At 46.2% G+C, this 22,139-nt stretch overlaps 2 protein-coding genes across 4 annotated transcripts in view; one reads left to right on the forward strand and one right to left on the reverse strand.

Annotated features, from left to right (window-relative positions):
- The first annotated feature begins 317 nt into the window (after nt 1-317).
- On the forward strand, nt 318-15,479 carry ATP1B1 (ATPase Na+/K+ transporting subunit beta 1). Its single transcript, XM_027653542.1, has 6 exons — nt 318-632; nt 3,212-3,340; nt 10,368-10,523; nt 11,268-11,452; nt 13,343-13,423; nt 14,077-15,479. The coding sequence occupies exons 1-6, from the start codon at nt 533-535 to the stop codon at nt 14,341-14,343; spliced, it is 918 nt and encodes a 305-aa protein (XP_027509343.1). The 5' UTR covers nt 318-532; the 3' UTR covers nt 14,344-15,479.
- The window catches only part of NME7 (NME/NM23 family member 7), a 91,911-nt gene continuing 85,065 nt past the window's right edge, over nt 15,294-22,139 (reverse strand). For all 3 annotated transcript variants that reach the window (XM_027653539.1, XM_027653540.1, XM_027653541.1), the window contains one exon: nt 15,294-15,555. In XM_027653539.1, coding sequence (XP_027509340.1) covers nt 15,523-15,555 — 33 coding nt within the window. In that variant the 3' untranslated portion in view covers nt 15,294-15,522. The remainder of the gene's footprint in view (nt 15,556-22,139) is intronic.

Here is a 22,139-nt window from a genome sequence, read left to right on the forward strand (position 1 = left end):
GCACCCGCACAGAGGGGCACACACACAGACGGGCACACACACAGACGCCCGTCCCGCTGCAACCCGCCCCGGCGGATCAGAGCTCGAGTGCGCGGCGGGGCGGCGGCACCGACTCACGCTGCCGGTGCCGCAGAACTCCCCACCACCGCCGCCGCCGCTCCCGCCGCCGCCGCGCCCCCAGCGCGCCCCGCCCGGCCCCGGGGCCCGCCCCACCCGCGGCAGAGCCCTCCTCCGGACCATCGGCGGGCGCGCATTGGCGGGGCGGCGGGCGGGGCGGAGCCCGCGGTGTATATGAAGGGGCGCGGCGCGGGGAGCGCGGCTGCTCCGTGCCCCGTGCGCTCCGCCGCGCTCCCCCCGCCGCTCCCGCGTCCCCCCGGCCGCTCCCCCGCTCAGCTCCGCCGGGCCGGTGTCGCCGGGGCGGGCGCACCCACCCGCACCTTCCTGGTGCCGCGGAGCCCGGCCGGGCCCTGCCCGCTCCGCCCCCCGAGGGCTGTAGAACTCTCCACGCCGCTCGCCCGCCCCGCCGCTCGCCATGGCCCGCGGGAAGGCCAAGGACGGTGACGGCAACTGGAAGAAATTCATCTGGAACTCGGAGAAGAAGGAGCTGCTGGGCCGCACCGGGGGCAGCTGGTGTGAGTGCGGGGCCGGGGGGCGGCGATGCGGCGGGCGCTGCAGCACGGCCCCGGCGCTCCGCCTCCGCCGGCTGCGGCGGGGCTGCGGCCGGGGCGGGGGGGGCTGGGGACAGGGTGTCCCCGCGGGGCGAGGGAGGGAGGGACGGGGTCCCCCTGCCCGCTCCCCTCGGTGCCCCGTGGGACCACGTGGGGGCCGGCGGGCGCTGCCCCCCGAAGTGTGGCTCCAGGTGGGGCCGGGGGTGAGGCAGGGTCGGGCCGACCTTGTCTGAGGGCGCCTCGTCCTTGGGTCTCCTTCCTTTCCCGGCGGCTGGCCCGGCCCGGGAGCATCGCCGTCGGGGGAACCTGCCCTCCCAGCCCTCATCTGCTGTAGGCTGCACAGTGGCTTTTTCTCTTTTATTTTTTTGTATTTTCTCTGGATAAATGAAACCAAGCGAGTTTTACTCCGCCGAGAGGTAGCAATTGACTTCTAATGTCTCCGCAAGAAGGAAATGGCTCTATGTGCATTCCTGATTACATGCTCATGATGTATCCCTGGGTGCTGTACAAATAGCATTTAGACTACAGAGGCTTTTAACAATTTCTTTATGCAAATAGACAGTCTTCCAGTTGCTGCCAACCACAGCTGCTGTTGCCACCCTTGCGATGTTGAATTCAGCTCCTGTTGTAATGGATCAGCCGGAGATGCCACATCCAGAGCCGCCAGCTCTGGCGTGCGGACTAGAGCAGGCATCTGCCGTATCTTTACGTGAGCAGAATTGGGTTGTGGGTGCGCATGGATAGGTATTTTCTGCTCCTGAGGCACCAGGCAACTGCGCAGTGCTTCAAACGCGGAGGCTGAACCAGGTCCTTCTCCCAGAGTGCCCATGCCTATCTGCCTAGGACTGATTTGCGTTTGCTGAGTCGATCTGCAGGCTGATGATCAGATTCTTCTGTTATAAGCCTACCTGTTGCAGGAGGCTTTCTATTTCAACCCTATGGTGCTCGATTCCTAGACCCACTGCATTTTTTCTGAGACCTTGGAGTGGTTTTGACCTTTAAGGTGTCTTTGGCGTTTAGAGCATCCTGGCTGGAAACCTGATTAAGTAAGCTACCTCCCAGCGTTTGCCTTTTGATGTTACAAAACTCAAAGGCATTACGCTGCAGACAACAGCATTAGTGTTTGGTTTGTTACAACAGCACCTCCTATGACCGTGCTCTGGAAAAAATTTCCACACGTCCCTGACGTCACTGCCATTTGCTTTACGCTGCCTGGATACCAAAGAGTGCTTTAACTCCTGGAGCACCACGTTACTTCACCCAGCTCTGCCCTCCAGCCCTGGCTGCCTCCTCTGCCTCTGGTGCACAAGAGGAAGACAAGAGGATGGAGTGCCTTTCTGACAGTGTTCCTCAGCCTCTGTGTCGCTGGCTATCCCTCCTGCTTGCCTGTCTTTCATAGACTTTAAACGACCAGAACAGCCAGCTTTCATTGTGAGGCTTCTCCAGTGAGGTAGCTTTTTTTTTTTATGATGGGGCTGGGGAGTGAGGAGAAATACTTCCACCTACTTCTTCCTCCCCTTTCCTTGTCGCTCATCACTTCAGGTCCTTCAAATAAACCATGTCTGTTTTGTTTGTAACTAGATAAGGACAGTCTGAGATCAAGCAGGCTCACTCTCAAGTACTCTTTGGCCTCTGCTTTTTCCTGCAACCTGATTAGCATATAGTTGCTTGGCATGGGCTAGTTTATCCTTGTAGGCAGCCTGGTGATGCATAGTATGGCATGTTACTGTGCAGTTAAGCAGTTGAGATAATCCTTGTAAACTGGTAACTGATACCCAGAGTCTGAGCCATTCTGCATCTCCAGTCTCTTCTCTGTTCTTCCTACCCTCTGCCTTCTGCCCCAAGATTGTTCGAGATATTCCCTTTAGACCAAAACTACATCCAATCTTTCTTTATTATTCGCTCTTTAATTGGTGTGACCAGTGCCAGAGTGCCTTTGTAGGCAAGGCTGGTGAATCTGCAGTACTGTGACATGTTATGAGTACTTTCCTACATGTAAGATGGAGTACTGGAGCTAATTTGGGCCTGAATTCTGTTCCTGTTGTCTTTATTGGAAGTGATGGCTTGAATTACTAGGAGACATTAGGCTTTACAATTGCTCGTAAACCTAAATGAAACAATTACTGCTACTGCTCCCAGAAATAGCTCTGAACCCCAAGCACATCCATAGTATGGCCTTTTGCTCTTGGGTACTTGGATCACAGTCTGTCAGCTGCAAGAGCCCTCTATGGTAGTTCTGGGTCAACCAAGGGATCCTTTAAAATACAAGGGAATGTGGTTTAGTCTTTATGATCCCAAATCCTGATTCGTGGATTTCTAGATTTTCAGGGACTCATGCTTTCTGCCCCCCAAACAACTGGAGTGATTTTCATTTCCTGTCTGCATCAGGGCATAATCTCACTGTTACCTATATGTCTTTTGAACATCTGAATTCAATGTGCTGGCTTTTCCTTGTAAGTGGCAAAGGTGGGAAATTCTGTCCTGAAACGTGACTGCTGTGAGGGCTTGATTTAATTTCTCTTTTTGTTTGTTTTCTCTTGCAGTTAAGATCCTCCTCTTCTATGTCATCTTCTACGGTTGCCTGGCAGGTATATTCATTGGGACCATCCAAGTGATGTTGCTCACTGTCAGTGAATTTGAGCCCAAATACCAGGATCGAGTGGCACCTCCAGGTAACTAAACAGGAGGCCTGTGTTTGACTTGGTGCAAGCTGTTCTGGGGAGGCGGGGTTGGTTACTCACCTCAAGAAGGAGGATGAAATAAGCATGTTGCTGCAACACATATTTGTAGGGGGTGGGTATGTTCTCAGCCTTCTATGTTAGCAGTACTGGGGCTCAAAGGCAATCCTGCTAGATTTAAAGGTTGCATCACATGAAAGATGTCTCCTCTCTGAGAGGAGCTTAAACTTGGTTTGCTTTTCCCTTCCCCTGTGCCAAAGTGATGGAGTGAGGAACTGGCTGTATGAGGAAGCTAAGTTCAGTTTTTCTTTCTTCATAGCTACTCTGTTCACATGGGTAAGTGAAAGGGACAAAGGCAAAATGTTGGGGTTTTTTGGTGGAGCTGGCATGCACAAGGAGGAATCCCAGTTCTGGTTGTGCTTACTGACTTGTATTATCCAACACTGAACTACAGTGTGTGATCTAGAGGTGGGGGTAGCCTCCACTAGTGGGTATTTCAGTTGACTGTGTCGTGGGAGGTTAAAGGTGGGTCTTTTAGCTGCTATTATATGACCCGTCTTTACATAGACAAAAGAAATCTCTGCTCAAAATTGAAATGATGGCCTTAACAGTGTCTGTGGCCTGCCTGCCTTGGGTGGGGGCGAATGGAATGAGTAGCCCTTGCTGCAGGTTCCCTGCTCCGCCTGTCCAGGCTGCGCTGCGCTATCCGATCCCGCCGCAGCCAGCGGCGGCTCAGAGCGCGGGGGGGAGCTGCGCAACTGCTGCTTTCCCACATCACAAATGACCTTGAGGCTGCTTGGCACTGGGGATCCTAACGATCTGTCTCCAGTTGCTCTGTAAAACAGTTCAGAAGCTTTTAATAACAGTGGTATTTAAGTGACAATTGTGAGGCTGATGGCTTGTAGCTACAGAAGTTGGCTCTGGTGCTGCACTGTGTCTTACAGCCCTGCCGTCTGCAGTGCTGTGAATCTCTGCCCTAAACACAGGGAATGAATGTCGCCATCACCAAATGGTGTTATATCTGGGCGAAGGATCATCTTTTGCAAATAAGTGCTTTTCCACCAGCACTTTTTAAAGGCAGAACAGAGACTGGAACTGTTGTGTTAGTGTGTGGGACTTCTTCATGTACCACCACGGCTGGGGTAAATGCTGCCTTAAGCACTGAAAGTGGTCTTTTCATCTCTAGCGGGCACTGACATTTGCAGGAAAGACTGTCACTGATACTGCCCAGCTGCATTTGAAAAGCCAACATGGCTAATGGTGGGGTAGTTGTTACTTAATAATGTATTTTTCCCCGGCTGAAGTCCAGTGGTCTCACCCACCAGACATGAAATAATTAGCAAAGAAGCCCATGGATCTTGGGTCTCATCCAGATAGACCTGCTGTTTAGCCAGATGTCACATAATTACTCATTCTAGATAAACTGTTTGCTTTCTGTGAAATAGCAGTTTACAATCCAATTTCAAAGCAACTCTGGTAAAATTTCTGTGAAAGATTTCAGCCTGTAGAGGATTTTTATGCATCTCTTAATTGCATACTGCACCAGTTGTTCTGGCGCTCTTTTTTTTCCTAAACAAAGAAAAGGAATTGAATTTCAAGATGTTCTTGTAGTGTGTACTGCAGGAATCAAAATGGAGGAACAAAGAAAAGGTTATTGGGAATCTTTCGTAATGGGCTTTTAGGACATGTACTGAAATGAAGGAGAACGAAATCCAGCTCCCTGAATATATGACAGTGGGCAGCCAGTAAACAAGGGCTTTGAACCAAGCTGCAATGTCACATGCGTACAACTTCAAGGAAATAATTATTACATTAATAGCACTGGGCCCTTTTGCAGGGCATTATGCGACAGCTTCTTCTACAGATGTGGACAAGCTGGGTGTAAGGCATGGTGCAGGCTGGCTCTTTATGTCCAGTACGTTCCTTGTCCTGTAGCACAGCAGCCATTAGACCACAAGTCAAAAATAGCCCTTTGTGTAAGCTTTCAGAGATATGGACACGGTAGCGAGTGGCTGCACTGCTGTCTTTGGGAGGTCAGCAATGCCTGTATTCCCCTGCTGTGCAGGATTCTCCCCTGTGCTGCAAGCACGACTGCTGCTCTTACAATGAACACACATGGGACCGGGTTCACTGCTGCACTTGGTGAGCACCAAACTTAGATTTTTTTTTTTTTTTTTTGTGATCTAAGACATCTGTAGATGATTAACTGTATAAAATAGGATGTTGTGCAATTCTAATTCCTAGTTCTTGTGGGAAAATTTGCAAGCCGAGTAAGGACATTGGCAGCTTGGTAAAGCCCTGGATTTTCTAGGAAGCCAGAAAACCGGGTTTTATTCTTGTTAGAGTGCTCTGTCCTTCTTGGGCAAGTCCCTATTGTGTCAGCCCAGAATATCTGAGAAAGGGGAAACTAGACTTCCCTTCAGGGTTTACAGGAAAAAATGCTGTAGGGGCTGCTAGAATATCATTCTTGTTCCGAAATACAACAGATTTCGTAACAGCAACAGAACCTACAGGGTGTTTTATTGAGTTATTGACATGGGTATAACATTGAAAGCCATAAAGTGCTATTTTTGTAGCCAAGTGTCATTAATATGGTAATTGGTTTCTGCATTGAACACAACAGGAATGTTATGCAGGGCTTCAGGGCAAACTGAGTATTGTACCTTTCCATTATACTATTTTTTTCCTTCTTTTGTCTTGCGGTGGGGGAAGGGATGGTGCAGTTCACCTTGTCCAGCCCTGCCATTGCGACAGCCCCACCTCCCAGTTCCACGTGTGCTGCAGGCTCGGACTCTGCTTTAAGCACAGAGGACTTACCCTGCTAATAGGGAAGGATGAGGATATTGCCTCTTAAACAGTGTACTGAGTGTTTAAAAAATAATCCTCCATTCTCCTCCTCCCCTTCCCCATCCCAATATCAATTGGGCTGTGTATCCTGCCATCTTGTGGTGCGAATCCTGTGGAACAGCATCTGGTTATCCCATCACTGGGGCTGGCACAGGGGACAGAGCTCACTGCTGCCTGAGGCACTTTGTAAGTGGTATCTGGAAGGAAGAATTCCTGCTCCCGCCAGGGGATTTCAGGTGTCCCTGCTTCAAGTGCTGCCTGGGCAGTGAGTGCGTCATGGAAAAGGCTGCTCTGGTACATGTCCCCCACTTGGTTTATTTAGCCTGGAGAGCAGCAGGGAGGTGGCAGGAAGGCCTCAAAGGAGCACGTGCTCCCTCCTGTGAAGTTGCACTTCTTTGCTTCTAGCTCTCCTTGTCTCAGAACCTATGCTTGGAAACATCTCTGAATCTCAATTCCAGGCATGTTACTATCAACCAGGTTTTGCTGCATTTGTAGAACACTTGCACCTGCTTTTTGCACTTTTGGGATGAAGTAGAGGGTGACTGGAAGCTTGGAAGGACATTGCTTTTAAAATCTATCCTCATTTAGTGAACTGGTGGGGGAAGGTAGGATGTAGCGATCACTCAATTTGTCATCTGTGTCATCCCAGGAGTGTTCAGACTCATTCTGAACCAAGATTACATGGTGCTTAGAAATGACCATTGTATCATGAAGCAAGAGAGGTTACTACAGACTTATACAACCATTCCTAATAACAAGCCCGACTTCCCACTATTAGTTTCTTTCTCTTCACCCTGAGGACACATTCACCTAAAGTCTTACTCTTACAGCTTAAAATGATAAAATCTCTGTGGAGAATTGTTTTTTAAATGAACTTGAATAAATGTGATTTTAATCTGCAACAGTATTTTGGAAGTGGAGCTGTAGCTGAAAAAAAAAGCCAAATGACTTTACATGGGGTTTTTTTGGTGTTTCATACCCTTGTATACTCACAGAAAGCCAACAGAAAGTGGTGTCCATTCCCAAATCAAGGCATCACTCATCATTTATGTGGACACTGTCAGTCAAGTGAAGATGGGAATGAATCACTTCCCAGCAAGAAACTCTAAAGAGCCAATTGCAGCGACTTTCTAGTTTGTCAGTATTTTAGCAATAAGCTGATTCCTTCCTGTGGGAGGAAGACCATCACCACACGTGACACCATTGTGCATCTCTGTGGTAATAACATGAGATATGAAACTGTGTGCATACATTGTAGTCCGAAGGTGGGGAGAGGTTTAGACTCCTGGCTGTGAAAGCACTTGAGGCTTTGTTTCTTTTCTTCTACAGGACTTCCTCATGTGCATGAAGCCCCTTAGAACTTCATTCATGCCAGTAACTCAGTGGAGCCACACACTTACTTGGATGTCTAGTAGCCCATGGGAGGTAGCACTGTAATGGCTCAGCTTAGTAACTTTTTTTTCTTGTCTCTACTTGCTTCAGTTACCCAGTGGGGGTGATTGTTGCAGAAAGGTTAGCGTTCTCCAGAGGTTACCTTCTGTCATCATACAACACACTTGTTTTTTTACACAAGATTGCTTAAGAAGAATTCAATGATTGTTCTGCTCTGATAACAGCACTGAAGCTTTTATTTTGGCTACAGGATGTACAGATGGAAAACAAAGAAGGAAGTAATAGATCAGTGCTTAGGGCTCTGCATTCAGTCAGTTGCAGGTATGTCAGAAGGGAGGTTGTGGTGGAAGCCAGTAAGTAATAACTTTATCCTAATTTTACAAATGTATTTTTCATGACAAGTCTTTCATCTTCATGAAGATTTACTTCCTTGCTTCATAAGTGGGAAGATTGATCTCCACTTTGCTCTTGTCCTAAACAAAGAAAGCACTGCTGTACCAAAGCCTGGTCTAGTCTAGTTCATCAGAGTACCTGCAAATGCCCCCAGTTAGGCAAAAAGTAGCCCAGTGATGGCCACAGGCTACTTGGCAGGAATGGTGGTTCCCTTGTGCTGGCCACTGGAAGAGCTTTGTGGTGGTACTGCCTGGGCTTCAGTGCAGTTCTGTGTGGACTTGCAAGACAGGAACGCTTTGGGATTGGAGTCTGTTCTCCCAGCCAAGTCGCTTGTCCATGGGCAGAGGGCTGGCTTTGGACTGTACCTATCAGTGGCCAGGCTCTCCTAAAGAGAGAACAGAGATGTTCTGGGTGGCTTTTACAGACAGCAGGGTGTGTGTTGCTGACCTTCACTTCACCTTTGCCAGGCCTGTGTGGGTGCCCTTATGTGTTACCTTGGCCAAGACAGGAAAGAGAGGTGGGGAAGTGCTGAGCAAAACGAACAGCTTAACTTGCCTGACCAAGCTTAACAAGCCTAACCATGCTTTCTTGAATTTTTTTTTTGTGCATATATACACTTGAATGACACACCTGTAACTTGAACTCTGGAAAAGGCAGACCCGGGAGAGTACCCAAGGTCTGGCTTGCCTCTCCTGCAATTCTAGACAGCCATTTCAGGTGACTCTGAGCCTGTTGCTTCCCAGCTGAATGGTAACATGAGAAAGGCTTGGCAGAATAGGATTTAAGTCCCTTACTAAAGTTGAATCTGGTGTATTTATTCTATATATATTTATAATTGTTTGTGAAGCAAGAAAACAAGTAATTGCTTGAAAGGGCGTTGAAAGCCAATGACTTAGGAAGGAAGGATGTAATTTTGCTAGTATAGTAAGTTGCTTCTAAACTTTTAACACTCAGCCTGGTCCATTTGTATCAGAGGGAGTCTTGGGCAGTTAAAGCTGCTTCATGGAATAAAATGGGAAACACTCGAGCTCCTTGCTGGATGTCTCACAATCTTTAGTGGCTGGGAACTGCATTTAGGGGAACAAAGCTAATCTTTGTCCTAGGTTACAAATTCCAAGTTAGTGTGGGGGGGTGGGTGGGTGGGGGCGTGGTAAGTTGGTTTGAGGAGGGACTAAGCAGAAGCACTTAACTAGCTTTGGAAAATTGCTGGAGTCACAAGCTCTTGTGGGTTGGGGCCAACCAGCTAAGCTGCTGGAGTTTTGCACCAGAGGAACTTGTTGGCAACAGGCCTGTTCTGAAAGCTGTCGAAGCAAATGCTGCTCCCCTGCTCCTTTTCTTGATCTTACTAAAATGAAGATGACAAACTGAAATGAAGTCAAGACCTCAATATTTACTGTGGCTGCCATAAAAGCAGCATGAACTCGGTTCCCATTACTTAAGTTTTAAAGTGTTAGCCATGTGTCAATATATTCAATTAAAATGTGACCTAAACATTGCACAGGAGCAACCACTTCCAAGTTCCACAATGAAGGGAAAAGAAGTTGGTGCTTTTCATCATCTGGAGGTATTTCTTGTCTATAGTCCCTTCTCTTTTCCATGCATTATTTTTCTATTCATCCTCCTAAAGTTTAAAGCAGAGCCAGTTAATACAGTTCAGAATCTGGAGAGTCTTTTAAACAAAGTCTTCTGTGTAGTGGCATTTCCTACTCACCTACTTGGTGATGAGCTTCTGATGAGAGAGCTCAGAAGATGAGTTCTGCAGCCAGAAATACCCACTTAGGCAGTGAGAAGAGCGGAGGCAGCTATCAGGCTGATGAGTTTACTGAGGGAGAAAATGTCTCCTGCCCTGCATCCTACAAGACTACACAAAGGCAATGTGGATTACAGCTAGCAGAGAGTGACCTGACTTGGGGAACCTCTCTTGTCTTTTATTGCAAGGGTTTATGAGTGGACAGCTCAGATGTATCCTAAACACAGTGTGTTTTGCAGGCTTTTAAGTCAACCTGCTAGGGATATGTACATTCTGTGTGGTTGGTCTTGCATGCAGACAGCTTCCCTTCTGTCCTTGAGGAGGAGGTGGAAATGCACGGTGGACCTGTGGTTGACTGTTTTTCTTGAGGAGAGCCTTGACTTGTAGCCTCCCTTCTGTATTTTGTGGGTTTTGTCTGCTTACCTAATGCAAACATTGTGATAAATATGCAAGACTGTTGTCAGAAAGAGGAGATATGAACTTCTCCTCTAGTGAGCTCAAGCTGTTTTTTCAAAGTTCATAAGTCTGAAAAAAGAGATTATTATTAAGAGTTATGTTCTTGGTGTGCATTGTATTGCCTGGAGGCTGTGTAACCCTGAGGTGTACTTAATGTTTTCTTCCTGATTTTGCTTTTCTTAGGACTGACTCAAGTCCCTCAGGTTCAAAAGACAGAAATTTCCTTTACTTTCTCTGATGCCAAAACTTACGATCCGTATGTAAGGAACCTCGAGAATTTCTTAAAGGACTACAGTGCTGATCAACAAACTGAAAACATAGTATTTCAGGACTGTGGGGGTAAGTCTCGATTGTTTCCTATAGGATTCTGACTGATGCTTCTGTGTCAGGTTCACCAGAAGCTGAGAGTGAGCAGTGGTGGGCTTGGTCTTCAGCTGTTCCCTTTATTGCAGCCAGAGGCATGTTGGTAAACTGGCAGGTTCTGGTTTCAGTCATATGGCTGCTCATTAATTTTGTTTGGACAAGACCACAGCTTATTGTAGAGGTTATATGGCTGGCTCCCACATTTCACTTGGAGAAAGTTGCAGCTGACTCTCTGAAGCATGTGGTGCTGATGTGGTGCTGACCTTATCTTCTCTGAAAGCCATGGGGGTTTTACTCACAACTTTGCTAAACCCAGTGTTGGTCCTCTTGAGGAGATGCAGCCAAACATCTGGGAAGTGTTAACCTTTAATAGGTTATATCGAATCATGTAAATGAGACTATCACCTCATAATATGTGCATATCAAATCTGAGGGGAACCTGCTTGTAAAAGGTGACCAAAAAAAAAAAAGAATCTCTGAGCCAGGTGATTTCAAATCTTCTCTTGTGTTCTGGAAGTTATAAAACAAATCCCTGTGAAAAGTTGCTGGTCTGGGACCAGCCCCCACGTGGCAGGCAGCTGTGTGCAGGTCTGTGGCGTCACTTAACTGCCTGGGCAAGGGGGAAATCCAAACTACACTGGGAAGTACAAACATTGCTGTTCCTGACAAGCAAAAGATCACATTGCATATGGTTTCCTTTTCATTCCCCTGCTGTGACAGACACACCTTCTGACTACAAAGAGAGAGGACCATATAATGATGTCCAGGGTCAGAAGAAGGTCTGCAAATTCAAACGTGAATGGCTGGAAAACTGTTCTGGATTAAGCGATCCCACCTTTGGGTACAGGGATGGCAAACCATGCATCCTTGTCAAGCTCAACAGAATTATTGGCTTCAAACCTCAGGCAAGTATCTCTTCCCTTTCTAGCAGAAGCTACTGATCAGGAGGAGGAGTTGGCTGCAGGTTTGCTGTGCCTGGCTTTTGAGTCTCTGGAAAGAGATCAGTATTAAGCCCTTTCTGCAGAGGATAAATTTTGAGACCATTTAAGTAACTGAGTTTAAAAACACTTTTCATTACAAAGCAGTGAAAACTGGTGCACGTCAAGATGGTAACAAGTAGCAGTGAACCTCATAGTACAACTTCCTGGTTATTGATCTGGTAACTTCTGAGCCTGCTAATGGACTTCCTGTAACAGGCTGTTTTGTTCAAACCATAAACCCCATTTTAAATTACTGTATGATTCCATAGGACCATCCCAGACCAACTCTGTCTGTAGTAACATTAGTACTTTGTGTCATGCCCTGATCCACTCCATTCTTTCCTCAGGCAGTGCAGACTTGTCTGCCTTGCTAAAACTGCTTAATTAAATGATGAAGTGCTAATATTAACAACCAGACTGAAACACAGGCTATAAAGAGTAAACCACATTTGAAAGTCAGGCACAGCTGCAAGAACGGTGAGGAGATCTATAGGTTATTTAATGTGATTTCCCAGAGGCTATAGGATGTCTCTGTCACCTGGTTGCTCTGTGCTGCACCTGAAGGCAAATTTGCAGTAATGCTGAAGGATGTTAATCTGGACATGCATGGCTTTTATTTCTGGGTTTTTTCCCCAACACATTTAGATGCTAAAAATTTCTTCAAGAATTCAGTGTCAAAGCATGTGCTGTTGAATAAGGTGGTGTGCAAAACCTGCCACTCCATCTTCTGGAATGGAGAACAGTGCAAATGGTGTGCTACGCTGTCTTCACCACCATCTGTCAGGGCAGTCAAGGACAGGGAATGGTGCAGTCTAGCTAACAAGTCCTGAGGAACATTCTTCTTCTAGTGGAGCCTGTCCCATGCTAAAATAAATGAGTTTAATTCTGGTTTATCTGATTTTTGGTGAAAACAGTGAGTGCATTTTAGAAGGAATGCGCTGTGCTTGGTATGTAGTGGCTGTGGGATGACATGAGGTGTGCATGTTTGACTGGGGAAGCGAAGGGCTTGGTGTGTTCCTCTTTTCTTTGCCATGGAGCTCTGGAGAGCTCCAGACTGCATTAGGCAGGAGGCTCTAGTCAAGGAATGACTTTTCATGTTTCATTTAGAAATGACATGTGTATCCAAGGCAGTATTTGTATTCCTCATTACATGCTCAGCAGAGACACTGTAACTCTTGCGCTGGGCAAGGTGCGTGTAAAGCAGATCTGAAACTGCAAGGTTGTCAAGCAAAACTACTGCACTTAAAGAGACCAAAGACCAACTGGGTTAATGGTTGGGCTATCAGAGTTGGCACTCACACCTTGCCCTGATACCCAGAGCTTTTGTCCTTCCTTGTAGGTGGTGTCAAAGTTCAGCAACGCAGGGTGTGACTGCCGCTCTTTGTTCTTTCTTCTGCATTTCCAGTCCTGGCTGCACACACCTGGCAGGCAGGTGGCAAATCCTCCACAGTGCATCTCCTCCTGCCACTGCCTGAGCTTTGCACAAACAAGCCCTGCTAGCTATAGGCACTCTGCTGTGAAGCACTTACCCCAGTGGCACCAGGGAATTAAAAATAGCCTGACCAGCTTGTATCCACAGCAGGTAAAGCTGTAAGAACAGACAACAGTTCTGCTTGGGTTAAGTTCTCCTGGTTTTAGTTGTGTTACGCTACTTGTCTGTCCCAAGAACTGCCAGGAACTGTTGCCTCTGGAACTGCTCTAGAAAGGATTCCAGTTAACATGTTCAGTTCTGCTGACCTTTGCTGCCACAAAGATACTCTGGTCTGCAGAGGAAGGTCCACTCTGTAATGTCCCCTTGTTCTGGATTTCTTCTAGGCTCCAGAAAACGACAGCCTTCCTGTCGAGGTTATGGCAAAATACAACCAATATCTCATCCCTGTTCACTGCACTGCCAAGGTAAGTTGAAATATAATAGAGCAGAGTCATGAAGCTGCAGGGGATGACAAAGTCTTTGTCCAAGTGTAGTTACCCCTCTCTGCCTTTCCACAGACAAATGGGGTGGTTCTTGCTTGGGGTATCTCCCCCTTCAGAACAGAAGCTACTCGAAGTCCCACTGATGGATGAGTTTGCGCTGCCCTCACAGTGGGGGGTAAAAGTAGGGCTAGATAGCTAAAGGTATCCTGAAAAGTAGCCATTTTGCTTTCAGGTGCTGTACTGGACTTGAAAAAGGGATTCCAGGGAAGAGATTTCATACTTGGCATTTGTAAAGCAGCTGAGAAAGAGCAAACCTTAGCCAAAGGTTGTGCGTTGATGCGACAGGAAGCTCTGGCAGTTTCCAGTTGCATATAGTGGCTGTGGTTTTAAATAAAGCAAGGCCCTTTTCCTGTCTGAGGTGTGCAGGAAGGTGCTTATTGTGCGTGCCCTGATTAGATATCACTGACTTGTCCTCTCTACCACTGGGACATCCTCGTGCTGCCAAGGTGGGGGTCAGTGATGACCAAAGCAGAGGTCACAGTCTTGCTGGAAAACAAACGCCACTAGGGAAAAGGGCTGCCAAAGGAGGAGCGTGGGTGATTGTCATTGGTTGTGCTTCCTTTTCCCACCTCTAGCGAGATGAAGATGCAGACAAAATAGGCACGGTGGAGTACTACGGGATGGGCGGCTACCCCGGCTTTGGCCTGCAGTACTACCCCTACTACGGGAAACTGCTGCAGCCGCGGTACCTGCAGCCCCTCGTGGCCGTTCAGTTCACCAACCTGACCTACGACACGGAGGTGCGCGTGGAGTGCAGGGCCTATGGGCAGAACATCGTCTACAGCGACAAGGACCGCTTCCAGGGACGCTTTGATATTAAATTTGACATAAAAAGCAGCTGATTGTAAGCACAACTCTCTTCCTCCCCCCTCCTCCTCCTCCTCCTAGCCATTTAAAAAGGTTAAAAAAAAAAAAAGAACAAAAAAGAAAACCTACTAGTCTTGAACAAACTGTCATACGTATGGGACCTACACGTAATCTATATGCTTTACACTAGCTTTCTGCATTTACTAGGTTAGAATGTAAACAAAGTGTAGCAATAGCGACAAATATTTATTCTACTGTAAATGACAAAAGAAAACAAAATTGAGCCTTGGGACATGCCCATTTTTACTGTAAATTATGATTCCATAACTGACTTGTAGTAAGCAGTGTTTCTGGCCCCTAAGTATTGCTGCCTTGTGTATTTTATTTAGTGTACAGTACTATAGGTGCATACTCTGGTCATTTTTCAAGCCATGTATTGTATCTGTTTTCTACTTCTTGTGAGCAAAGACTTTTGCTGTCCAAGGTGTAAATACTCAATGGGACTAGAACTGGCATGATACTTCTCATTATTTTGTTCCTTTTCAAAGAAAGGCCCACCTGTGAGATGATATTTAACAGCACTCCATAAGGCTTCTGGCTTTTCTGTGGTGTTAGGGTATTTTATTTGGAGGGGTGGCAGGGGAAACTAACTTAAATGAAGATAAAGAGAATAGATGATTGTGTACTGTGCTTTGTAGCGAATGCTGTCTCTCCACCTCTTCCCTCATCCTCCTGTATGCTGTGTGAGAGACTGGGTCAGGCTATCACTTTACTCAGTGATAGGCATAACTCTTTGCTTTGTATATTTTCTTTTCTTTCTCTTTTTTTTTTTTTTCCTGCTGAAGGCATCGCACACTGTGGTGCTAATGTCTTTATTGAATGTTTTAGCCATTTTCATGGTGGAAGAATTTTATATTTATGCAGTTGTACAATTTTATTTTTTCTGCAAGAAAGTGTAATGTATGAAATAAACCAAAGTCACATGTTTGAAAATAAAACTTTATTTTAAACTTTATAAAAGCAATGCAGTACCCCATAGAATGGTGTTAAATGTTGTCTAAAGTGCAAAACTCTATGTTCTAACATGTAATAATAGCCAGGAGTACAGTGCTCTTGTTGATCTTGTATTTCAGTCAGGTTGAAACATTGGACAAATAAATGAATGAACACACTGTTCTGTGTGCGTCTTTTGCAAGGGGTGAGGATGGAGGTTGTTAGTTGTCCAGAATCTTGAAGAAGTACTGCACCTATTTCAAACAGAAAATATACTTTTATCAGTCCCAGATGGTCTCAGTGGAAGGGAGTTGAAATATTTGAAACATTGAGCTGTTACACATTAGCGCTGGTGTCTGTTAGTTACTTGTTATCCCCTCTCCCGGGCATGGATTAGAGGCTGCTGTGGCTGTCCCTGTCAGGAACCCAAGAAGTCTATTCCCCCTTACTGCAAGCTTTCCACATCTGGAGGCACAGGCCATGTGTTCTAGCCATAACCACAAGTAAAATGGTTGATCCTCAGTGCAGGTTAAAGCTTCCTGAGGCAGTATATGCTGTGTAACCAGAAGGCAGGGTGCACACTGAGGTCTCAAGAGAGTTTCACGGCAGCAACTTGCCCTGTGTTGCTGTTGGGCCAGTGGCCAGCACTGAGGACAGGCTGTGCCTGATGGGGCTGCTCAGATGTGACAAAACATGGCAGCTGGCTTCCTGCAGGAGTCAGGCTCACTTTATGCTGCATGACGCAGATTACGGAAAGAATTTCTCTGTGTAATGTGGTAAAACGTGACTATCCTAGAGCAAGCGGCTTGATAAAGACTTCCTAATCTAAACACAAAATACTAGAAAAGCAAGATGCTAAGCTTTTTGCCATTTGCTAGAAGGAAAAGCCTGGTTTCAGTACAGGCCATGCTGGTTTCTGCACTCCTTAAGCTGTTTCATGTTGTTCCCAAGGAGCAGGTGCCGCCAGAAATTGCACCTTCAGCTGTTTCATTTGCTGCTCTATGTTTACAGCAAGCCAAGGACTTAACAAAGAAGCTGTGATGAAAGCTCTACAATATTTCCTTGATGGAAGCTCCATCTGCAACAAGAGCTTCAAGAAAGCTGAGCCATTTTGGTGGGCTCCTCCTGCCACCATTTTGGGTGAGGAGTGGGGGTGTTGCTGCATGGCTCAACATTTGGTAGGATCAACTGTCCCTACAAATCAATTCTTAGGTTCACAGCCTGAGACAGTTAAAACCCCACTAACACAACAACAAAAAAAACCCAAACCCATCAACCAACCAAAATAAACCACAAAACTCACTAACTGCTTTATTTATATAAGACCCAAGTCATGGTTAGCTAATTTATGTCCTTTTAATTTTCTATGTAAGTGCAAAGTCCAAGCATGAACTATTAATAAAGATAGTGGCTTACTCCAGGGGTTGGGACGAACACTGTGGAAAACTTACAGTGCTTGTGTTGGCTTCAGTGAGCAAGTGTCGAAAAGGTCTTAGGAACTGCATATGAAATTAAGCAAAAACAAACCTTTACCCAACATCTCTGCCCCAATCACTTTCTCGTACCACATCAGTGAAAGCAGGATGGCTGCTCAGATCACTAATTAACCAGGCAGAAGGGCTGCACATGCCTGGCAGCCGCCCACTGAAAAGACCCACCTGTCCACAGGCTTCAGGACAACTCTGATACCAAAGGACCGTACCCCACCACCCCCCGCAAAAGACACACACTCTGATATATCCCCTTTTCCCATTAGAAATGCTGCAGTAATTTGTCAGACCTAGTTGAGATAAAGCAGTAAAAGGCTGCAGGATTATTAAAAAAAATTCCAAACAACCAAAGTCCAAAAAAACCTCACTCCACCCCACCCCTATGACAAGCAGGTATAGTCTCTTGGCTGGCCAACCAGCTCGCCCAGCAGCACCAGTACTTCTGGTACACAACAGTCTTGATACTAAAATGGCCTTTCACAAACTGGCACTGTCACAGTCTTGCTGGGCTAAGTGGCTGATCAACAGCCCTGGGAGCAGGGGGGCTGCAGGCAGGGGAGGGGGTCAAGATGTGACATCTCATTAACTCAATTTGAAATATGCTTTACCATCAATACTTTTAATATGTGCTGCATTGTCTGTAAAACTCCAGTCTCCTCAGAAAGGCATCGCTTTCCTTACTGCCTAATAGGACATTATGTTATAAACTGCCAGTTTGAACATGTTGTTCTTTCTGCCAGATTGACTCAACATAGTAAAGAATAATTGCAGCCATTAAAGTGAATTTCATCTCCCTTCTTGTTATATGGGACGCCTGCATTTCATAGTTAAGAGAGACACACAAAACCACTAGTAAGATAAAAAGCAGAGAGAGAGACACACACACACATACACATATATATTTAACAACAAAAGCCTTTAAGGATGTGTCTGTACAAACACTTGCACTAACACACACCAGCTACCAGTTTTACAGCTCTGAGCACTGGCACTTCTGGGCTTCTGTTCCCAGCTTGGCCCAGGGCAGCTGGCCAGCACAGGCCGGGCACGACCCTCAGTGTGTGTGGGGAGCTGTGCCAAGAGGAAAGAAAAAGGCCAAGTGCAGTGGAATTTGCTCCTTTGTGGATAATAACTCCATGTCCAGCCTCAGCCTGGGGTGCTGATACAACTGCTGCCACCGCAGCCCATTTCCCTGCGATGAGGCAGGTTTAATAAAGCTGAGTCAACCCCCACCCCTGCCTGGGCTGCCTTGGCCAGAGCTGCATAGCCTCCCCTGGGGTCAGTCCTGATCCACGCCTGCAGCACACACTGACACACATGAATGCTGTCCTTGCCCGACATCTGCTCACCTGCCATTAGCAACAAAAAGCTGTTGTGCTATTTTAGTTCCTAAAGGCCCTGGAATTTGTGCGACCAATTTTCCCAAGCCAGGCTAAACAACTCAGCTTACTTACAACCTGTGCAAACCCTCTTCCTCCTCGGTTAGCTTTTATTGAATTGTTGAAGATCCACACAGACTGTACTGGCAAGGCTCGGACATCAGAACAAGCACACTATGTATCGCATACTGTTTAAACTAGTGCCGGTATGTTCTCTTTATATATAATTATCTTTATGTGGGTCAGCTGCCACCCAGCTCCCAGTAAAACCAGTTAAGAGCTGGCATACCTGTGGTACACAGGAAGGATCCTTCTCTCCAAGAACCTCACCCTTGGAAGCATGGCAGCGCTGGACAAAAACCACCAGAACTTACCCCACTCACATGGCAACAGGTATGGCATTATGCAGAAGAACCAATACCAAGGATTTCAGCATTATCAAGAGATTTGGGGTGTCCCAACTTATGAGGCCCCAGCTGGAGACAGCTTGAAGAACCCCCATTCTAAAAGCACCAGGTCCTTTTCCAAGGGGATCTAGAACTTGAAGATACTTGCATCAAGCATCCAGATGGGGGTTAGGCATTCCAAAGTACTCTGTATTTTAGGAAATAGTTACTCTCTTTGCCATGGTCTGAGCATAGTACAAACCATAAAAAAGGGAGCTGTGTCTGTACAAAACAAGCCTCCCATTTGCCCAAGGGCAAGGTCAGCCTCTCTGAGCCTAGCACACCTCTGGTCTCTTTACAGGACCCAAGGATGGCAAACCCACACCAGTGGGTTTTGAAAACAATCTGATGCATTTCACAGATGCCACCCAAATGCCCTTCACATTCAGGTGTGCTCACTCCTTCCCAGGGATGAGACAGGATTAAACTTAACATCAGTACTCCCCTTACAGATCCCAGGAACCACCTACCTGCTTTACAGCATTGCAGCTATGCACTCTCTAGCTCCTGTTCAGGGACAAATAGCAATAATGCTCAGGAAGTATCAACGGGTGAATAACCATGACCTTCTGGCTCTGACCCTATAAACTGCTTCACCGAGGAGCAGCTGAGAGCTGCTTCAGTTCTGTGAAGTGTGCTTGTCACACACACTCTATGCAAAACTCACGTAAACAAAGTTGGCTGCTCTCTCTGAGCACTTCCACTCAGTACCCTAAAGTTTCAGGAGTTAATACAGCAGGCAATAACAAAATCCAGTCTAATGCCCTGGCTGAGCACAAACAACTATCATCTGAATAAAAGCACAGAAAGGTTGGGCAAAATTAAAAAGAAGAGGGAAGCAAATCAAGTGAGACAGTTTTCCAAGGGAGAGAAAAACATCTTGGTATTAATGCAGGACGCAGCACAGGCACAAAGTGTCCTGAAGATTTCAAGTATAAGAATTACAGGCACCTACAATTTAATTCTCCTTCTGCCCAGAAAACAAAGCAAACAGCAGTGCTGACGAGAGGTGCCCTAAGCAGCTTTGGAGTCAGGTGCTTTCCTACACAGAAGAACAAACCAAGGCACACCTTGAACTGTACCAGTACTTCATACAGGCAGCATTACAGCTTTCCTCAAAGAAAACTCCAGCACTGAAAGGATACCTCAACATTCACAGTCCATTCCCCTTGTTCCCGTGTCCTGGCTGTTTTTGGTAAGAGGCCCTGTTAGTATCATTCATGGCAAAAGAAAGGGGGCTGACAGGGAGACATACTAGCAAGAAAAATGCTGAGTTCACAGATTCACTTCTCATCCATCACCAGAAAGATGATGGTAGTTTCAGTCCTTCCTCATCTCTGCCAAACCAAAACTGGCAGCTGGGAAAAGTCTTTTTCATCCCTCTTTGCATGTAGAGCATGTCAGTAATCTCGGTGCTTTCCATGCAGCTGGACAGATGCATGGAACAGGGTACTCACCAGTACCCTGTCCCCAAAACCACCACAAAACTGTATCTCCTTGACTGCATCCAGGCACATGATCCAGAGAGTCTTTGCTGACTTGAAATTTCAGCATCAGTACACTCTCCACAAACACTTAGGTCTGATAATTTTTTACATGTTATCTCAGTTTGAGGTCACAAGTAGAAAAAAAAAATCTCTTTTTTGCCCATTAATCTTGATTTGTACATCAGCATGAACTTGCCAACGCCGTTAGCAAGCACACTTGCTAACACCCACAGTGCACTCCAGTTACAGTTCACTCAGCTGATTCACATGACTAAATCATTAGATTAAAGACCAAAAGCCCCATGGATTCATACCATCCTTTGAGCCACAAGCAGTCCAGAAATAAAAATGGTTGTCGAAAAAGAGAGCCTTCTTACTCACTGTAGTACGCATTTGGAAAATAAAAAATCATTTTCCCACATAAACCTGAAGAGGGTTTAGTCCCAGGAAGTTTGTTCAAAAAAAAGGGAAAGTTCATCACTCCTACCTCTCTCTCAAGTGTCATGCAACGTAAGAAATAAAGCTGATCAGGCTGCCCAAGGCAGAACAATTTGTACACAAGCACTTCAACTATCAAAGCTAATTTCTTAAGTAAAGCTGGGACAAAATCCCCTATGCACCAAAACCCCCAACTTCACAATGGAAGATTTTATTAAAGAAACACTACAGGCTAACACAGGGCACTTTGTGCTTTTATGCTGTGTACTCTTAACACAGTCACCTCAAATGCTGCATATGGTTATGTTCAACTCTGAAAACACAGTAGAAGAGAAAGGCAAGGAAAGCTATTAGGAAATTGTACCATAAAATAGAAGATAAGAAAAATTTGAATTCCAAACAGGATGGAAATGAGAGGACAAGATAGTAGTTCATTACACCGCAATCAAAACACCAAGAAGGTGAGTTTTATGCTGTTTACTCTGATATACTCTAAGAAAAATAAGTGAACCCCAAAGTGTTGTTTTTACATCATACATAACTGCTGTGCTGACCCAGACCACTGATTTTTGAAGCATAGATATTCGTAGATTTAACAAGAAGGTACAGGTTCACTGAATCTCCCCACTTCATGACATAAACTAACTGCTCAGTAGCAGGAACTAAACATTGCAGCCCAGGACTCTCCCATCAGTTCTACTCCTTCTTTAGCAACATCTCTGGTAACCATCAGAACACATCACTGGCCTGGTAGAGCCACTGGAATGAAACAAAGTGTAAGATCCCCACTCCCATCACACATGAAAAACTACAATGTGACAGCAAGTACTGCCTTCCTAAGAATTCCAAGCAGCTCACTGAGTCAATCACAGAGGATTACTGCCTCTGCACTTCACACTTACCTTGCGTGCCTGCCTCAAAATCAGAAGCTCCTCTGAAAGTCTTGTAGGATGCCCTTGAATCAGTGAGCTTAGGTGCAGATCACACGCAAGACGCAAAGCACCATCGGTGTCAGTGCAAGCTGCAAACACATCCTGAGCACTGGACAAAAACACTGGAAAGGGCCCCTGCTGCTAGCACATGAAGTATCTAAGTAAAGCTGGTTTGGATGTGCTCATACAAGCCACAGACATCGCCAATGCTCAGCGAAGGCTCTCCAGCCTGCTCAGAGAGCACTGACAGTCACGGTCCTCATGAGCTACTAGATTACAGTTGATAAAGGAGGAAGTGGTCACAGAGAGATAACAATGTGTTTCCACGCACATCACAGATTCAAGCAAAGATGGAAGAAGTCAACAAATAAATGAAGCAAAAGGCAGCCAGCATTTAAAGCTCTTCCTGAGCAGCCACGATGTTCGGCAGGGTATCATTTGGCCAGGACCCAAAAGGCTACATCTGGCAACAGTGTAAAAGTTATGACAGATAAGAAAGTAACAAAACATCCTGAGAGAAACTACCAAAAGCACCATCAATGGTGGTCTTCCGTGCACCATCAGAAACCCCTGTGTTGACTGTGGCTCGCTGTGCTGATAGGAAACATTCCATCAAACTAATGGCATAAATTCCCCTAGCATTAGTGCTCAAAGTACCTTCTGAGA

Source organism: Corapipo altera, unplaced genomic scaffold (genome assembly GCF_003945725.1).
Source record: "Corapipo altera isolate COAL_440 unplaced genomic scaffold, ASM394572v1 61, whole genome shotgun sequence".
NCBI lineage: Eukaryota > Metazoa > Chordata > Aves > Passeriformes > Pipridae > Corapipo > Corapipo altera.